This window comes from Tupaia chinensis, unplaced genomic scaffold, assembly GCF_000334495.1.
Source record: "Tupaia chinensis unplaced genomic scaffold, TupChi_1.0 Scaffold144682_1, whole genome shotgun sequence".
Classification (NCBI taxonomy): domain Eukaryota; kingdom Metazoa; phylum Chordata; class Mammalia; order Scandentia; family Tupaiidae; genus Tupaia; species Tupaia belangeri.
Genome location: NW_006204543.1, coordinates 2,397,024 through 2,408,625, shown reverse-complemented (window position 1 = coordinate 2,408,625; position 11,602 = coordinate 2,397,024). Strand labels below are relative to the sequence as shown.

The window sequence follows — 11,602 nt, the reverse complement described above, 5'->3', positions numbered from 1 at the left end:
GGTCCTCAGTGGCTTGGGTGATTTCATAGGGGCTGGCGGCTGTGGCTGGTGGGCTCCGCTGTCTGGGCCGGCACTTGTGGCCTGTCCTTGCACGACTCGGGCCACTTTGCCGGTGTCCAGAAGTGGAGCTCCATGGCCGGCCTGCCCGATGAGCTCAGCCCTCTGGGAGCAGCCACGCTCTCGAGGAAACACGTTGTCGTCACCAGTCCCCGCCACCCCCGGAGGGGTCACGTGTGTGCGTTGCTGTTCTGAGGGCCTCTCTGGTGAGAAGATGCCGCGGCTGTGGAAGTCCCTGAGGGCTCAGGCTCCCGCCTCACTGTTAACCTGGTCCTTCAGCGTCCTGCAGGCCATCAGGAAGACCGTGTGTGACTGGGAGACCGGGCACGAGCCCTTCAACGACCCGGCACTGCGTGGCGAGAAGGACCCCAAGAGTGGCTTTGACATCAAAGTGCCTCGGCGTGCCGTGGGGCCCTCCAGCACACAGGTGGTCCCCACCCTGGGCCAGGGTGGCTGGTCCCGAGCAGGGTGGCGGGGGTGGGACGGCCCCTAGGTCCCTCAGGCAGAGTGGGCACCGCCTCTGCTCCCCGCTCCGCGCCCGGTCATTGCCCGGGGCCCTCTGCCTGGTTACTTGGCTTCAGCGGGGCATCTCAGTGCAGTTCCACCCCTGTTCCTAACACACGGGTACATGTCTGTGCACACGTGTATAAGTCATGCTTCTCGCTGGGTGTGTGAATGTGTGCTGTCACGTGGTCTGCAGGTCTGGGAACATGTGGGGAGGCCGTGGGGCACTGTGTCCTGTGTCACGCTCCCACGCCCCACGGCAGGCCTCTCTTGGCATGGCCAGGCCTGCCCTGGCGCTGCGTCCCCTGCCTCGCATGTCTGGTCGAGTCACTGCGCTTCCGCAGGGACCTGGTTCTCACTCCCCTCCGGGGTGGACGCGGGGACCCTCTCCTGTCCGTCTCCGCTCCAGCGAAGCATGACGCTGGCCCTTGCGAAACCTCTCCGAGCAGGACGGCGCTGGCCGTGGGGGCTGGCCCTCCCAGCTGGCCCGTGCCCCGCTGCCGTGTGCGTGGCGTGTGTGACTAACGCTCTCTCCCGCCTCTCCCTGTCTGTCGTGTCTAGCTCTTCCTGGTGCGCACCATGGCCGAGTCCCTGAGCTCTGCCCTCCAGCGAAGCATGACGCTGGCCCTTGCGAAACCTCTCCGAGCAGGACGGCGCTGGCCGTGGGGGCTGGCCCTCCCAGCTGGCCCGTGCCCCGCTGCCGTGTGCGTGGCGTGTGTGACTAACGCTCTCTCCCGCCTCTCCCTGTCTGTCGTGTCTAGCTCTTCCTGGTGCGCACCATGGCCGAGTCCCTGAGCTCGGCTGAGCTGCTGCGGCAGCTCAGGGCCCTGGGCCTGGAAAGGCTCTTGCATGTGGTTAACGTGTTTCTGCGGCAGTCCTACGCCTACCCACCCCTTTTAACCTTCGGTGGTAAGACCTCGTTTGTTGTTCTCGTCGTGCAGGGCGCGGAGGAGCCGGAGCCGGAGCCGGAGCCGTCCCCCTCCGTGCTGTGAGGGCGCCGGCACTAACGCACCGCTGTGGGTGTTTCCCCCACAGACGCCTCCTCGGTAACCCAGCTGTACATGGTGAGAACCATGCTGGAGTCCCTCATTGCGGACAAAAGTGGTTCCAAGAAAACCCTGAGAAGTAGCCTTAAGGGGCCTGCCATACTGGACATAGAAAAGTTCCACCGCCAGTCCTTCTTCTACACGCACTTGATCAATTTCAGTGGTAAGAGACGCTCGCGGGCGCCGGCCTGGCATGCTCCGACAGGCGCTGTCCAGCGCCTCGGCCCACCCGTCCCCTCCGACCCTCGTGCTCCCAGGCAGGGACGCGGCCTGACCTGTGCGGTTGTGGCATTCCGTGGCTCCCTGGCCTCGGCCGCCCCCGGTGGGGTGTGGCCCTTAGGAGGGTGAGGGCCGTGGCTGGCCTGGCCGTGTGAACACAGCCTCGATCCCCTGGGATCATCAGGCTCACAGGAGACTGTCTCGTCGCCTGGGTAGAGACCGGGCTGTGCGTGCCGGGACTGGCTTCTGTCCTGGCGACATCCAGGCTCCTCGCCCGGCCCCCCGTGGGCGCACTCTGCCCCGCGCTGTTCCTGGCCTCTCCGCGGTGGCCTGTCCCCGGGCTGGCCGCACCTCTCCAGAGAGGCAGCCGGCCGGCTGCAAAGCTATAGGTGTCAGCACAAGTGGTAGCACTTCTGTCGTCAGCTGCACCCTGAGAGGCAGAGACGGGTTTTTAATAATCTGCCTGAACCTCTGCACGGGTAGGCCTCCCGGGCTGTGCGTGGAGCGCAGGGTCCTGGGCTGGAGCTTGTCCCTGACCAAGACCGACGATATCCCTGTTTCTTGCTTGTGACGAGGGCATTCCCGATCCCACCCAGGGCCTCCCAGGGTCCATGAGAGCCCCGTGGCCGTTCCTGCAGCCCCTCCCTGCTGGCCTTTAGCCCCGCCCACTCCCGTCCACATGTCTGGCCCGAGGCTGGGCCCAGGGAGGCCGGCCACTGTGGCCTGCCCGGGTGACGCGCTGTCTCTGACCCCAGAAACGCTGCAGCAGTGCTGTGACCTCTCGCAGCTGTGGTTCCGCGAGTTCTTCTTGGAGCTGACCATGGGCAGGCGCATCCAGTTCCCCATCGAGATGTCCATGCCCTGGATCCTGACCGACCACATCCTGGAGACCAAGGAGGCGTCCATGATGGAGTGAGTGTCCAGGCTGGTGGCCACGGCCCTCGCGGGGCTTGGGGGCTGGGAGGTGGCCAGGCTGTGTTCAGGTTGCTTTGAGCTCGTGCTCCTGGGGTGAAGCTGCCGGGCTCCTACCAGCACCTGCGTCTTGGCTTCAGGCAGAAATCAGGAGGTTGAGCAGAAGAGCCGTGAGGTTGCGCCCTCACGTGCTGGCGGGTGGCCCTGGCAGGACGTCCCATGAGCCTGGCCTGCAGGGCGTGGCTGCCTGAAGCGCGGCGGCTGCACCCGAGTGTGAAGGGCTGGAGGGCCCTGTCGGTGCAACCTTTGACCCCCCTTGGGGAGGACCATTGATTATACGGCTTTGTCTGGGGCCGGCATTGGGCCAGGGCTCAGGTCGACCTTTGAGAACAGGAAGTCCACGAAGGGAACGCAGTGAAAGGGGGTGTCTTGCAAGCATGTGAGGACTGACCCCCAGGCAGCTTGCTGGTGTCAGTCTTCACGGCCACTCGTAGCGCCCGGGCGATGGTCAGGAGGGTCGCCTTCCCACAGCCGCTTCCAGTGAGTTAGGGCTGCGGTGAGGAGCTGGCCCTCACCTGGGGCCTCCTCCTGCCGGGGGAGCAGTGCTGTCTGTGCCCCGTGTGCAGACACAGGGGGAACGGGTTCCAGCTCAGACCCAGCACGGGGTGTGCCTGTCCACCAAGGGTCTGGAACCTTCATCCTTTTTTGAATTGTTTTATTTGACTTTATTTATTTATTTTTAATTTGAACAGAGAGGGACAAAGTGAGAAAGAGAGTGAGAAAGCAAGCCGCCAGGTCCGGGACTCAAACCACGGTCAGCTATGTGAGCGTCCAGTGCCCTTAACCACCACGCCACCCGCCGGCCTCAAATTCTGAAACATTTCTGGTGCCAGGCATTTTGAATAAGGAATACTCAACCTGTGACTTACTCTCGTTTTGTTTTGTTTTGAGAGGTTTTGCTATAGGGCGCGTGCTCTCGCCAGACAGAGAGAGAGAGACAGAAAGTGAGAAATCACCCCCGGGGGGATGGTCACGCCGCAATCCCTTTTCCATTCTCCTCTCGGGATCTTGGGCACGCATGCACACGCGCCCCATGTGAGTTTTAAGCCACCGTGTCCGGGATGCGAACCACAGTTGACTACATGGGAGTTCAGCGACATAGCCATTACGCTAACTCCTGGTCCCACTCACTGTTGTTTTAAAAACAAAATATGAGGGGACTTCAGAAAGTTCACAAATGAATGGGATTTAAAGTGTGAGTTAGTTCTGGCACAGAGACATTTCTAACCCCGTGCAGTGTCTCCGTGTTACGTGAGCTCTCAGAAGGCCTTGCGCACATACTGGTGGTGAAGGCTTTAAGGCTTGATTAAGTGAGCAGACACAGCCGAGGGGCACCGTGTGGCCTTGTGTGGTGCCTCTCTGTCCCTGCCTGGTCCCCTGGTGGGGTGCCGGGTCCCCTCAGACACAGCTGCAGGGTTCTGGGCAAGACCACAGTTCAGCCATGGATACAGACAGCAATCCGCCTCCCGGGCAAGGGAGGCTTCCCGAGAAATGGGGTGCCGTGCGGCTGCACATGCGTGGCGGGGACGGGAGTGACGCGGCCCTCCGCCCCCGCAGGTATGTCCTGTACTCCCTGGACCTGTACAACGACAGTGCCCACTACGCGCTCACCAAGTTCAACAAGCAGTTTCTGTACGACGAGATCGAGGCGGAGGTGAGGCCCACCCCGGCCCCTCGCTGCCGTCTCTCCCAGTCTTCTCAGTGCAGTTAGGGACGCACGGCCGCTAAGACCCAGGGCTGGGTAGGCAGCGAGGCGCGTGTGGCGTGTGCACGCCTCCTGGTGTTTCTCGAGGCTGTCTCGGGTGGCGCGGGTCAGCAGGGACACAGCCCGTCGCTAGCTCAGGTGAAGGCGCAGGGTCCACGCGCTGCTCCGTGCGCCCAGGCCCATCCGCCCCTCGGGACGACCACCTGGAAGCGGTGCTGTGGTGGAGTCGGGTCATGGGCGAGGTCCACTTAGCGGTGCTGTGGTGGAGTCGGGTCATGGGCCAGCACCACATGCCCCTCCTGGCTCTGTCTGCCTGGCACCCATACCCTGGGCCCAGCAGCCACAGCCCTCGTGTCTGTGCGGTTGCAGTTCAGGGCCTGGCACCAGCCCCATCTGTAAAACAGGGTGTGGGTCTTGGGGTTAGCCCAGGCGGCTCGAAGGCGGGCAGCCCCCGGGACAGGGTGGGGACGGTCCCACATGCCCGTGCGCGGGAGGCATTGTGGACCTTTGCTCTCCCAACACGGTGGCTGGCGTCAGGGCGGGGCATCCACCTGTGTCCCTGGACAGGGCCGCTGGGTCTGGTCCCGTTTCCTAGTCAGAGCCCTGGCTTCCGCTGTTCCCGTGCTCTTGTCTGAGGCGTCCCCCTTCTCCTGCAGGTGAACCTGTGTTTTGACCAGTTTGTCTATAAGCTGGCCGACCAGATATTTGCGTACTACAAGGTCATGGCGGGGAGGTGAGTCCCTGGCGGACGCGCCCCGCGCCAAGCCTCCGCTCTTTGGGCTGGCATCTCCGTTCAACCAGCCGCGTGCGCGACGCCCTCCTTCCTTCCGTACAGTCTGCTCCTGGATAAGCGGCTACGGTCAGAATGTAAGAACCAGGGGGCCACGATCCACCTCCCGCCGTCCAACCGCTACGAGACGCTGCTCAAGCAGAGGCACGTGCAGGTGAGGGAGCCCTGGAGCCGCGTGGGGACGGGGCTTCCTGGCAGCTCAGGACTCCTCACGTGTGTCCCGTGAGAGCTGGCGTCCCGTGCAATGCCCACGTGAGGGGGAGTGGCAGCTGCTGCGCCGGGGAATGCGGCCACTTGGCAACGCCGACGTGTGCTCCTTAAAGGGGTTACGTTTCTACCGCGTCCTTCTACACACAGGTGTTACTTTATCTTTACGAATGGGGTTCTGGGTTCGTCCCTTCCTTTTCTCTTTCTTTCCTTTTCTCCGTTCACTTTCTGTTGCTCGCGAGGTTCTCGTGTCTCCGTGGGCCTGATGTCCTCGCCGCCTCCTCCGACAGCTCCTTGGCAGGTCCATCGACCTGAACCGTCTGATCACGCAGCGCGTCTCGGCAGCCATGTACAAGTCTCTGGAGCTGGCCATCGGGCGGTTCGAAAGCGAGGACCTGACGTCCATCGTTGTGAGTGCTCCGACGGCTCTCGGTTCTGCCCTGGCCGACTCGGGCTGCTAGGTCCAGTCCTCACCCAGGAGAGAAGCAGACGGTGTCCGCTAGCTGAATCTGGCATAGCTTGAGTTTGTTTGTTTGTTTGTTTGTAAGAGAGATTTCTGCAACAGGTCGTGTGCTCACTGGAGAGAGAGACACAGAGATAGAAAGTGAGAGATCACCCCTGGGGGCACAGCCACACCACAGTCCGTTTTCTTCTCGGGATTTTTCACGCACGCACACATGCTCAGTGTGATTTTTAAGCTGCTTGGTCTGGGACTCGAACCATGGTCGACTACGTGCGAGTCCAGCGACATAACCATTACACCATCTGCTGGTCCTGTCTGGAGTGTCTCAAAGCATCTGCTCTTGTTCCCAATCTGAAATTAACCTCCGAGAGGATCCTTATCTTAAATCAATAATCCCTACCTGTGGCCAGAGAGACAGAATTCAGTCACGTGCCTGCATTTCCGTAGGAATGTTCGGTAGATAAAATCTTTTTTAAGTCTTTATCACAATAATTAGAACAAGGTTTGGAAACGGACCCAGTGCAATCACGTCTGTATAGTGAGATCTTCCGAAGCCCACGCAGGCCACGGATGACGGAGATGGAGGGGCCGTAGTAAGGGCCGAGGGCCCCGTCCCGCCCTGTGGTTCTCAGCGTGTCGAGGAACTGAGGAAGTGCACCGTCTGGTACGCCATCGAGGTGCCCACGCTCTGACTGGAAAGAGCGATGAGGGAGGACGAGTCTGTCAGGCCCTAGGACGGCACGTGGCCGCAGCAGATGAAATTGCGTGATTGTTTTTCAAAGAGGAGCCAGGGCCACGGCGCAGCACCTGCATACCCTGGGAGGGGCTCCGTGCGGCCGACTCCCACGTGGTGGCGAGGCCAGCCCTGACACCGTCTGACCGGCACCTTCACCCCCAGCTGCAGCGCTGGGGACTCATATAGGCCGGCCGCCCTGCGAGGACGGCCACGTGGCTGGGTGGGAGACATGATAGGGACGCAGGGGCGAGGGCAGTGCTGCAGTCGCGGGGTCCTTCTCCTTTCCCACGGCCAAGGCTGGAGGTTGGGGATCCAGGCGGCACCCAGGCACAGGCCCTGCTGGGGGCCCGACTGCAGGGCCTTGGGCAGTTGCCAGGCCTCGAGGGGCTCTCAGTGGTGCTCATCCCACTGGGGAAGGCTGCCAGGTTCTGGCGCAGCCCTGGAGCACAGCGGCCAGGCCTCCGGGAACAGAGCAGACTCCGGGCCCGGCAGGGCACCTACTTGAATGCCTCCCTGAGGCCACGCTAGAGGCAGGCACGCCATGGCTCCCAGAACCGCAGCCTACCTGGGCCCTGCTCAGACCTGGTGGGACCAGGGTGCAGGCAATGGGCCCTCTGGAAACACGCTCTGGCACCTCCTCGGTTTTTAAAACGTGGAATGTTTAGCCTTCAGTTAAAAAGCACTAGGTCTAAGAGGCAGGCCGTGGCCACAGCAGGTCTGCGCCCCAGGGCCAGGCTGTAGTTGTGGTGAGATCCGCTCACTCAGGCTGCATGGAAAGACGGTCACAGGGAGAGAGGGAGAGTTTCTTCAGGGAACTGGAATCTATGACCAAAACAAACAAACAAACAAAAACAAAAAATGGAATGGACAGTGGCATAGAACTTCGAACACGAGGAAACAGGGTTAAGGAACAGAAATCAGGGCATTAGAAAACACCCAAACTGGGGCGAACAGCTGATGTGGTTATGGTGCTAGACTCCCATGTGGCTGACTGCGGTTCAAGTCCTGGACCTGGTGACTTGCTTTCTCACCTTCCCTCTCCCTCTCTCTCTGGTCAGATTAAAAATATAATAATAATAAAGTTTAGAAAAAAAGATCCTTAAACTGGGGCCAGCAGGTGGCGTGGTGGTTAAGGCTCTGAATCCCATGTGGTCAAGTGTGCAGTTCGAGCCCTGGACCTGACCACTGGTACATTGGTGTCCACACCCAAAACCCTAAGAGGAGACCAGAGAAGGGACTGAGGCAGGGCCACCCCCGGGGGATTTCTCACTTCTTTCAGCCCCGGAGTATATATGCCCTATGGCAAAAACCCCTAGTGCTCGGCCCCTTACTGCGCCGGGCCCCCCAGGGACGAGGGTGGCCCCTCCTGCCTGGCAGCTCTGTCCTCACTGCCTGGCCCTGACCCTGGCCCTGCAGGAGCTCGACGGCCTCCTGGAAATCAACCGCATGACCCACAAGCTGCTGAGCCGGTACCTGACGCTGGACAGCTTCGATGCCATGTTCCGGGAAGCCAACCACAACGTGTCGGCGCCCTACGGGAGGATCACCCTCCACGTCTTCTGGGAGCTCAACTACGACTTCCTGCCCAACTACTGCTACAACGGCTCCACCAACCGGTGAGGGCGCCGAGCGACCGAGCACAGTCCCTGCGCACGCGACACACGAACGTGTCCGTGCATACGGTGGGGCGGCCGGGCACACGTGGGCACATGGCGAGGTCGCGGGGCACCCGCCTGCCCGTCTTTTCCAGTCGCATGCACATCGTGAGGCTGCTCCGCGTTAGCGCAGGCACTCCCTGCCCGTGCCGCCCTCCGAGAACAGTGCCGCTCACGGCCGACGTTCTCAGGACCCTCCTGGCTTTGGTTGGTCACCAAGTCTCTCCCAGGCCAGCGCGGCCAGTGGACACCTCGGAGGAGCCCGAGCAGGTGGACAGCACCAGCCGACATCGGCAGTGCCATCTGTGTGGGGCTGGCCCTGTGGCCCAGTGGTGCGGGGAGCCGGGTCCCACACAGCTCACTGCAGTGTGAATCTCAGCCCAGTGGCGTGTGCGTGTGTGCCCCAAACCCCAACAGGACATAGAAATGGGCTGAGGGACTGGGCGTGGCCATGTCCCATGGAGGGCGCCTTCTCCCCCTGCTGAGCGCGCCTGCCCTCTGTCTGTGACAAATGTGACAAACCGGGACCAGCAGATGGTACGTGGCTTTGTCGCTGGGCCCCCATCTAGTCGACCACGACTGGAGTCTCGGACCCAGCTGCTTCAAACTCACACCAGGCGTGTGCGCGTGCGTGTCCAAAATCCTTAGAGGAGAAGGGTTTGTGGCGTTGGCCCCCCTCTGCCAAGGGGGATGATTTCTGGCTTTCTGTCTCGCTCTGTCTCTCCGGCGAGCGCATGCACCCTATAGCAAAAATCTCTCTTAAAAAAAAAAAAACAGAAACACAAAACAAAACAGAAGCCCTGGCTCCTTCAAAGGTTTCCTTTTTCTTTTTCTTTCTTTTTTTTTGGAGAGGTTTTTGCTATAGGATGCGTGCGCTCCAGAGAAACAGAAAGTGAGAAATCACCCCTCAGGGGACTGGCCACGCCACAGTCCTTTCTCCTCCCGGGATCTTGGGCACGCACGCACACACGCCCAACCGTTTGAACCATTGGGTCCAGGACTCAAACCCCTGTCGACTACGTGGGAATCCAGCAACATAGCCGTTACTCCAAATTCTGGTCCCTCCTTCGAAGGTTTTCATTGCATAATTTTGAGCATCGTCTTTTCTCTGCGGTGTAGTAAGGGCCTTTCCCCAGCCAGCCTCTGCTGTGCTTCTGGGGCCGGCCCAGCCCATCATAGGTACTGAGCAGGGTCCGTGGCCTCCACCACCTGCTGCCAGAGGCGCTCACACGACTTCACGTGTGGGTTTGCCAGGGCTGTCGTGTTCCAGTCACCCAGGCCCTTCTGAAGACTTTCACAGGAGAGAACACGGGGCTTTCTGCGGGCGTTACTTTAGGTGGTCTGGAGCCGGGCACGGACAGCCCCACAGCAGAGCCACTGACCGAGGTGGGCAGCTGGCCGGCTGCCCTTTGGCCCGGGCACCTGTCGGTAACGTGCTTCCCCGCAGATGCACCGCGCCGTGTGCCGCAGCGTCTCCACGGACATGCCTTCGTCCTGCAGTGGGGTGCGGTATGAGCTGGTCACGCAGACCGCGTTTCTGTTTTCGCAAAGAAAAGCATGTCACGGGGACCTGCAGGTGGCATAATGGTTACATTGCTGGACTCCCACGTGGTCGATCGCGGTTTGAGTCCTGGACCCAGAAGCTCCTGACTCATGCCAGCTGCATGTGTGTGCGTGCCCCAGATCCCAAGAGGAGAAGGGATTGCAGTGTGGCCATCCCCCTAGAGGGTCATTTCTCACTTTCTGTCCCTGAGACAGACGCACACGGCGGACTTTCTCGACAGTGTAACATATGTACACGCTCACGCTCACCGGAGGGCACACGTGCTCACCGTGGAGAGAACGGGGGAGAGGGAGCGAGCACCCCGTGGGATGTGCTCACACGCAGCTCTGCTCTCGGGATTTGGGGCGCACGTACCCTGGGATGCTTTTTAAGCTGTCAGGTGAAGGCTCGAACCACATGGGCAGCCACGTGGGACCTGGCTTCCTTCATCGCTCAGCCAAGGGCCGCCCGCAGAGGCCTTCACGTCCGAGGGGCCAGCGGGGGCTTGGCGCTGTTACATATGTAAATGGCCCGTCTGACCGGGAAGCGATCGCCGAGTCTGACGAGTCTGCCTGAAACCCTGCACACGTGATTTCAGATGCCCTCTGTCGGCACAGCGTCCTAACCAAATTGCTGCTCTTCCTGGGTCAGCCATGGCGGGGAGCTGGGGCGGGGCCGGCGCGGCTGGTATTTCTCCTCGCCATCAGCACCCTGACCCGAGGCCGGAAGGACGAGTGCCCCTCCCCTACCAGTGCCCGCCGTCTGCCGATGGCCCGACTTCCTGAGATCGGAGACCTCGTGTGTCTGGGCGTCTCGCTCTGGCTCCTGGGGTCTGGGTCCTTCATCGTGAGAGTCTGTCTGTGACGCTCCGTGGCTCTGGACCTAGAGTTTCCCTGTGCGATGATTGTACCAGTTAGCCGGGGAGAAGACTCAGTGGCTGGGTGACGAAGTTAAATATAACAATAGAATAATAATAAAATTTAGAAAAATAGATCCTTAAACTGGGGCCGGCAGGAATTCCAAAGAACGACCGTCAAATCGGATTTCTCCTTTTTCGATCTTCCTGGTCTAGGTTTGTTCGGACAGTACTACCTTTCTCTCAGGAATTTCAAAGAGATAAGCAGCCAAACGCACAGCCCCAGTATCTGCATGGGTCCAAGGTGGGTCCGTCTGTCTGCGCACACAGCACGCTTGCAAGTTAAACAAATTTCTTAAGCTCTATGGTTTGCTCAAAGGAGAGATTTCTTTCTTTTTTTGTTGGTAAGATTTATTTAATTTTATATATTATCATATTTTTCAATTTGACCAGGCAGAGAGAGGGAAAGGAGAAAGCAAGCTACCAGGTCTAGGACTTGAACCACAGTCGGCCATGTGGGAGTCCAGCACCTTAACTACTATGCCATCTCTCACTCTGTCCCTCTCCGGTCAAATTAAAATACAAATAAATAAATAAAGTTAAATAAAATAATTAAAAAAAAAACGAACTTAAGAAAACAACCACGGTGGTGGAGCTTCGAGGACAGGGCGCGGGATTTCCATCCATCCCGAAGGCTGGGTGTGGTGCCATGCACCTATGATCCCAGTGACATTGGGAGGCTGAGGCAGGAGGGTCGCGAGCTCGAGGCTGGCCCTGGGCAACACAGTGAGACCCTGTCTTTAAACAAGAAGTGGGGGCAGGTGGTGTGGAGGTCCAGACAGTGGGTCC

The 11,602-nt window shown here is 60.1% G+C and overlaps 1 protein-coding gene across 2 annotated transcripts in view; it reads left to right on the top strand.

Moving 5' to 3' along the window:
- The window catches only part of CYFIP1 (cytoplasmic FMR1 interacting protein 1), a 39,580-nt gene that overhangs the window by 15,106 nt on the left and 12,872 nt on the right, over nucleotides 1-11,602 (top strand). The window contains exons 14-22 of one of the 2 annotated variants that reach the window (XM_027767803.1): nucleotides 337-484; nucleotides 1,617-1,770; nucleotides 2,582-2,738; nucleotides 4,356-4,452; nucleotides 5,160-5,236; nucleotides 5,339-5,447; nucleotides 5,791-5,910; nucleotides 8,116-8,315; nucleotides 10,970-11,057. In XM_027767803.1, the coding sequence (XP_027623604.1) occupies nucleotides 337-484; nucleotides 1,617-1,770; nucleotides 2,582-2,738; nucleotides 4,356-4,452; nucleotides 5,160-5,236; nucleotides 5,339-5,447; nucleotides 5,791-5,910; nucleotides 8,116-8,315; nucleotides 10,970-11,057 (1,150 nt within the window). Of the gene's footprint in view, nucleotides 1-336; nucleotides 485-1,322; nucleotides 1,471-1,616; nucleotides 1,771-2,581; nucleotides 2,739-4,355; nucleotides 4,453-5,159; nucleotides 5,237-5,338; nucleotides 5,448-5,790; nucleotides 5,911-8,115; nucleotides 8,316-10,969; nucleotides 11,058-11,602 lie in introns of both variants that reach the window. The other variant, XM_027767804.1, reaches the window with a different exon arrangement.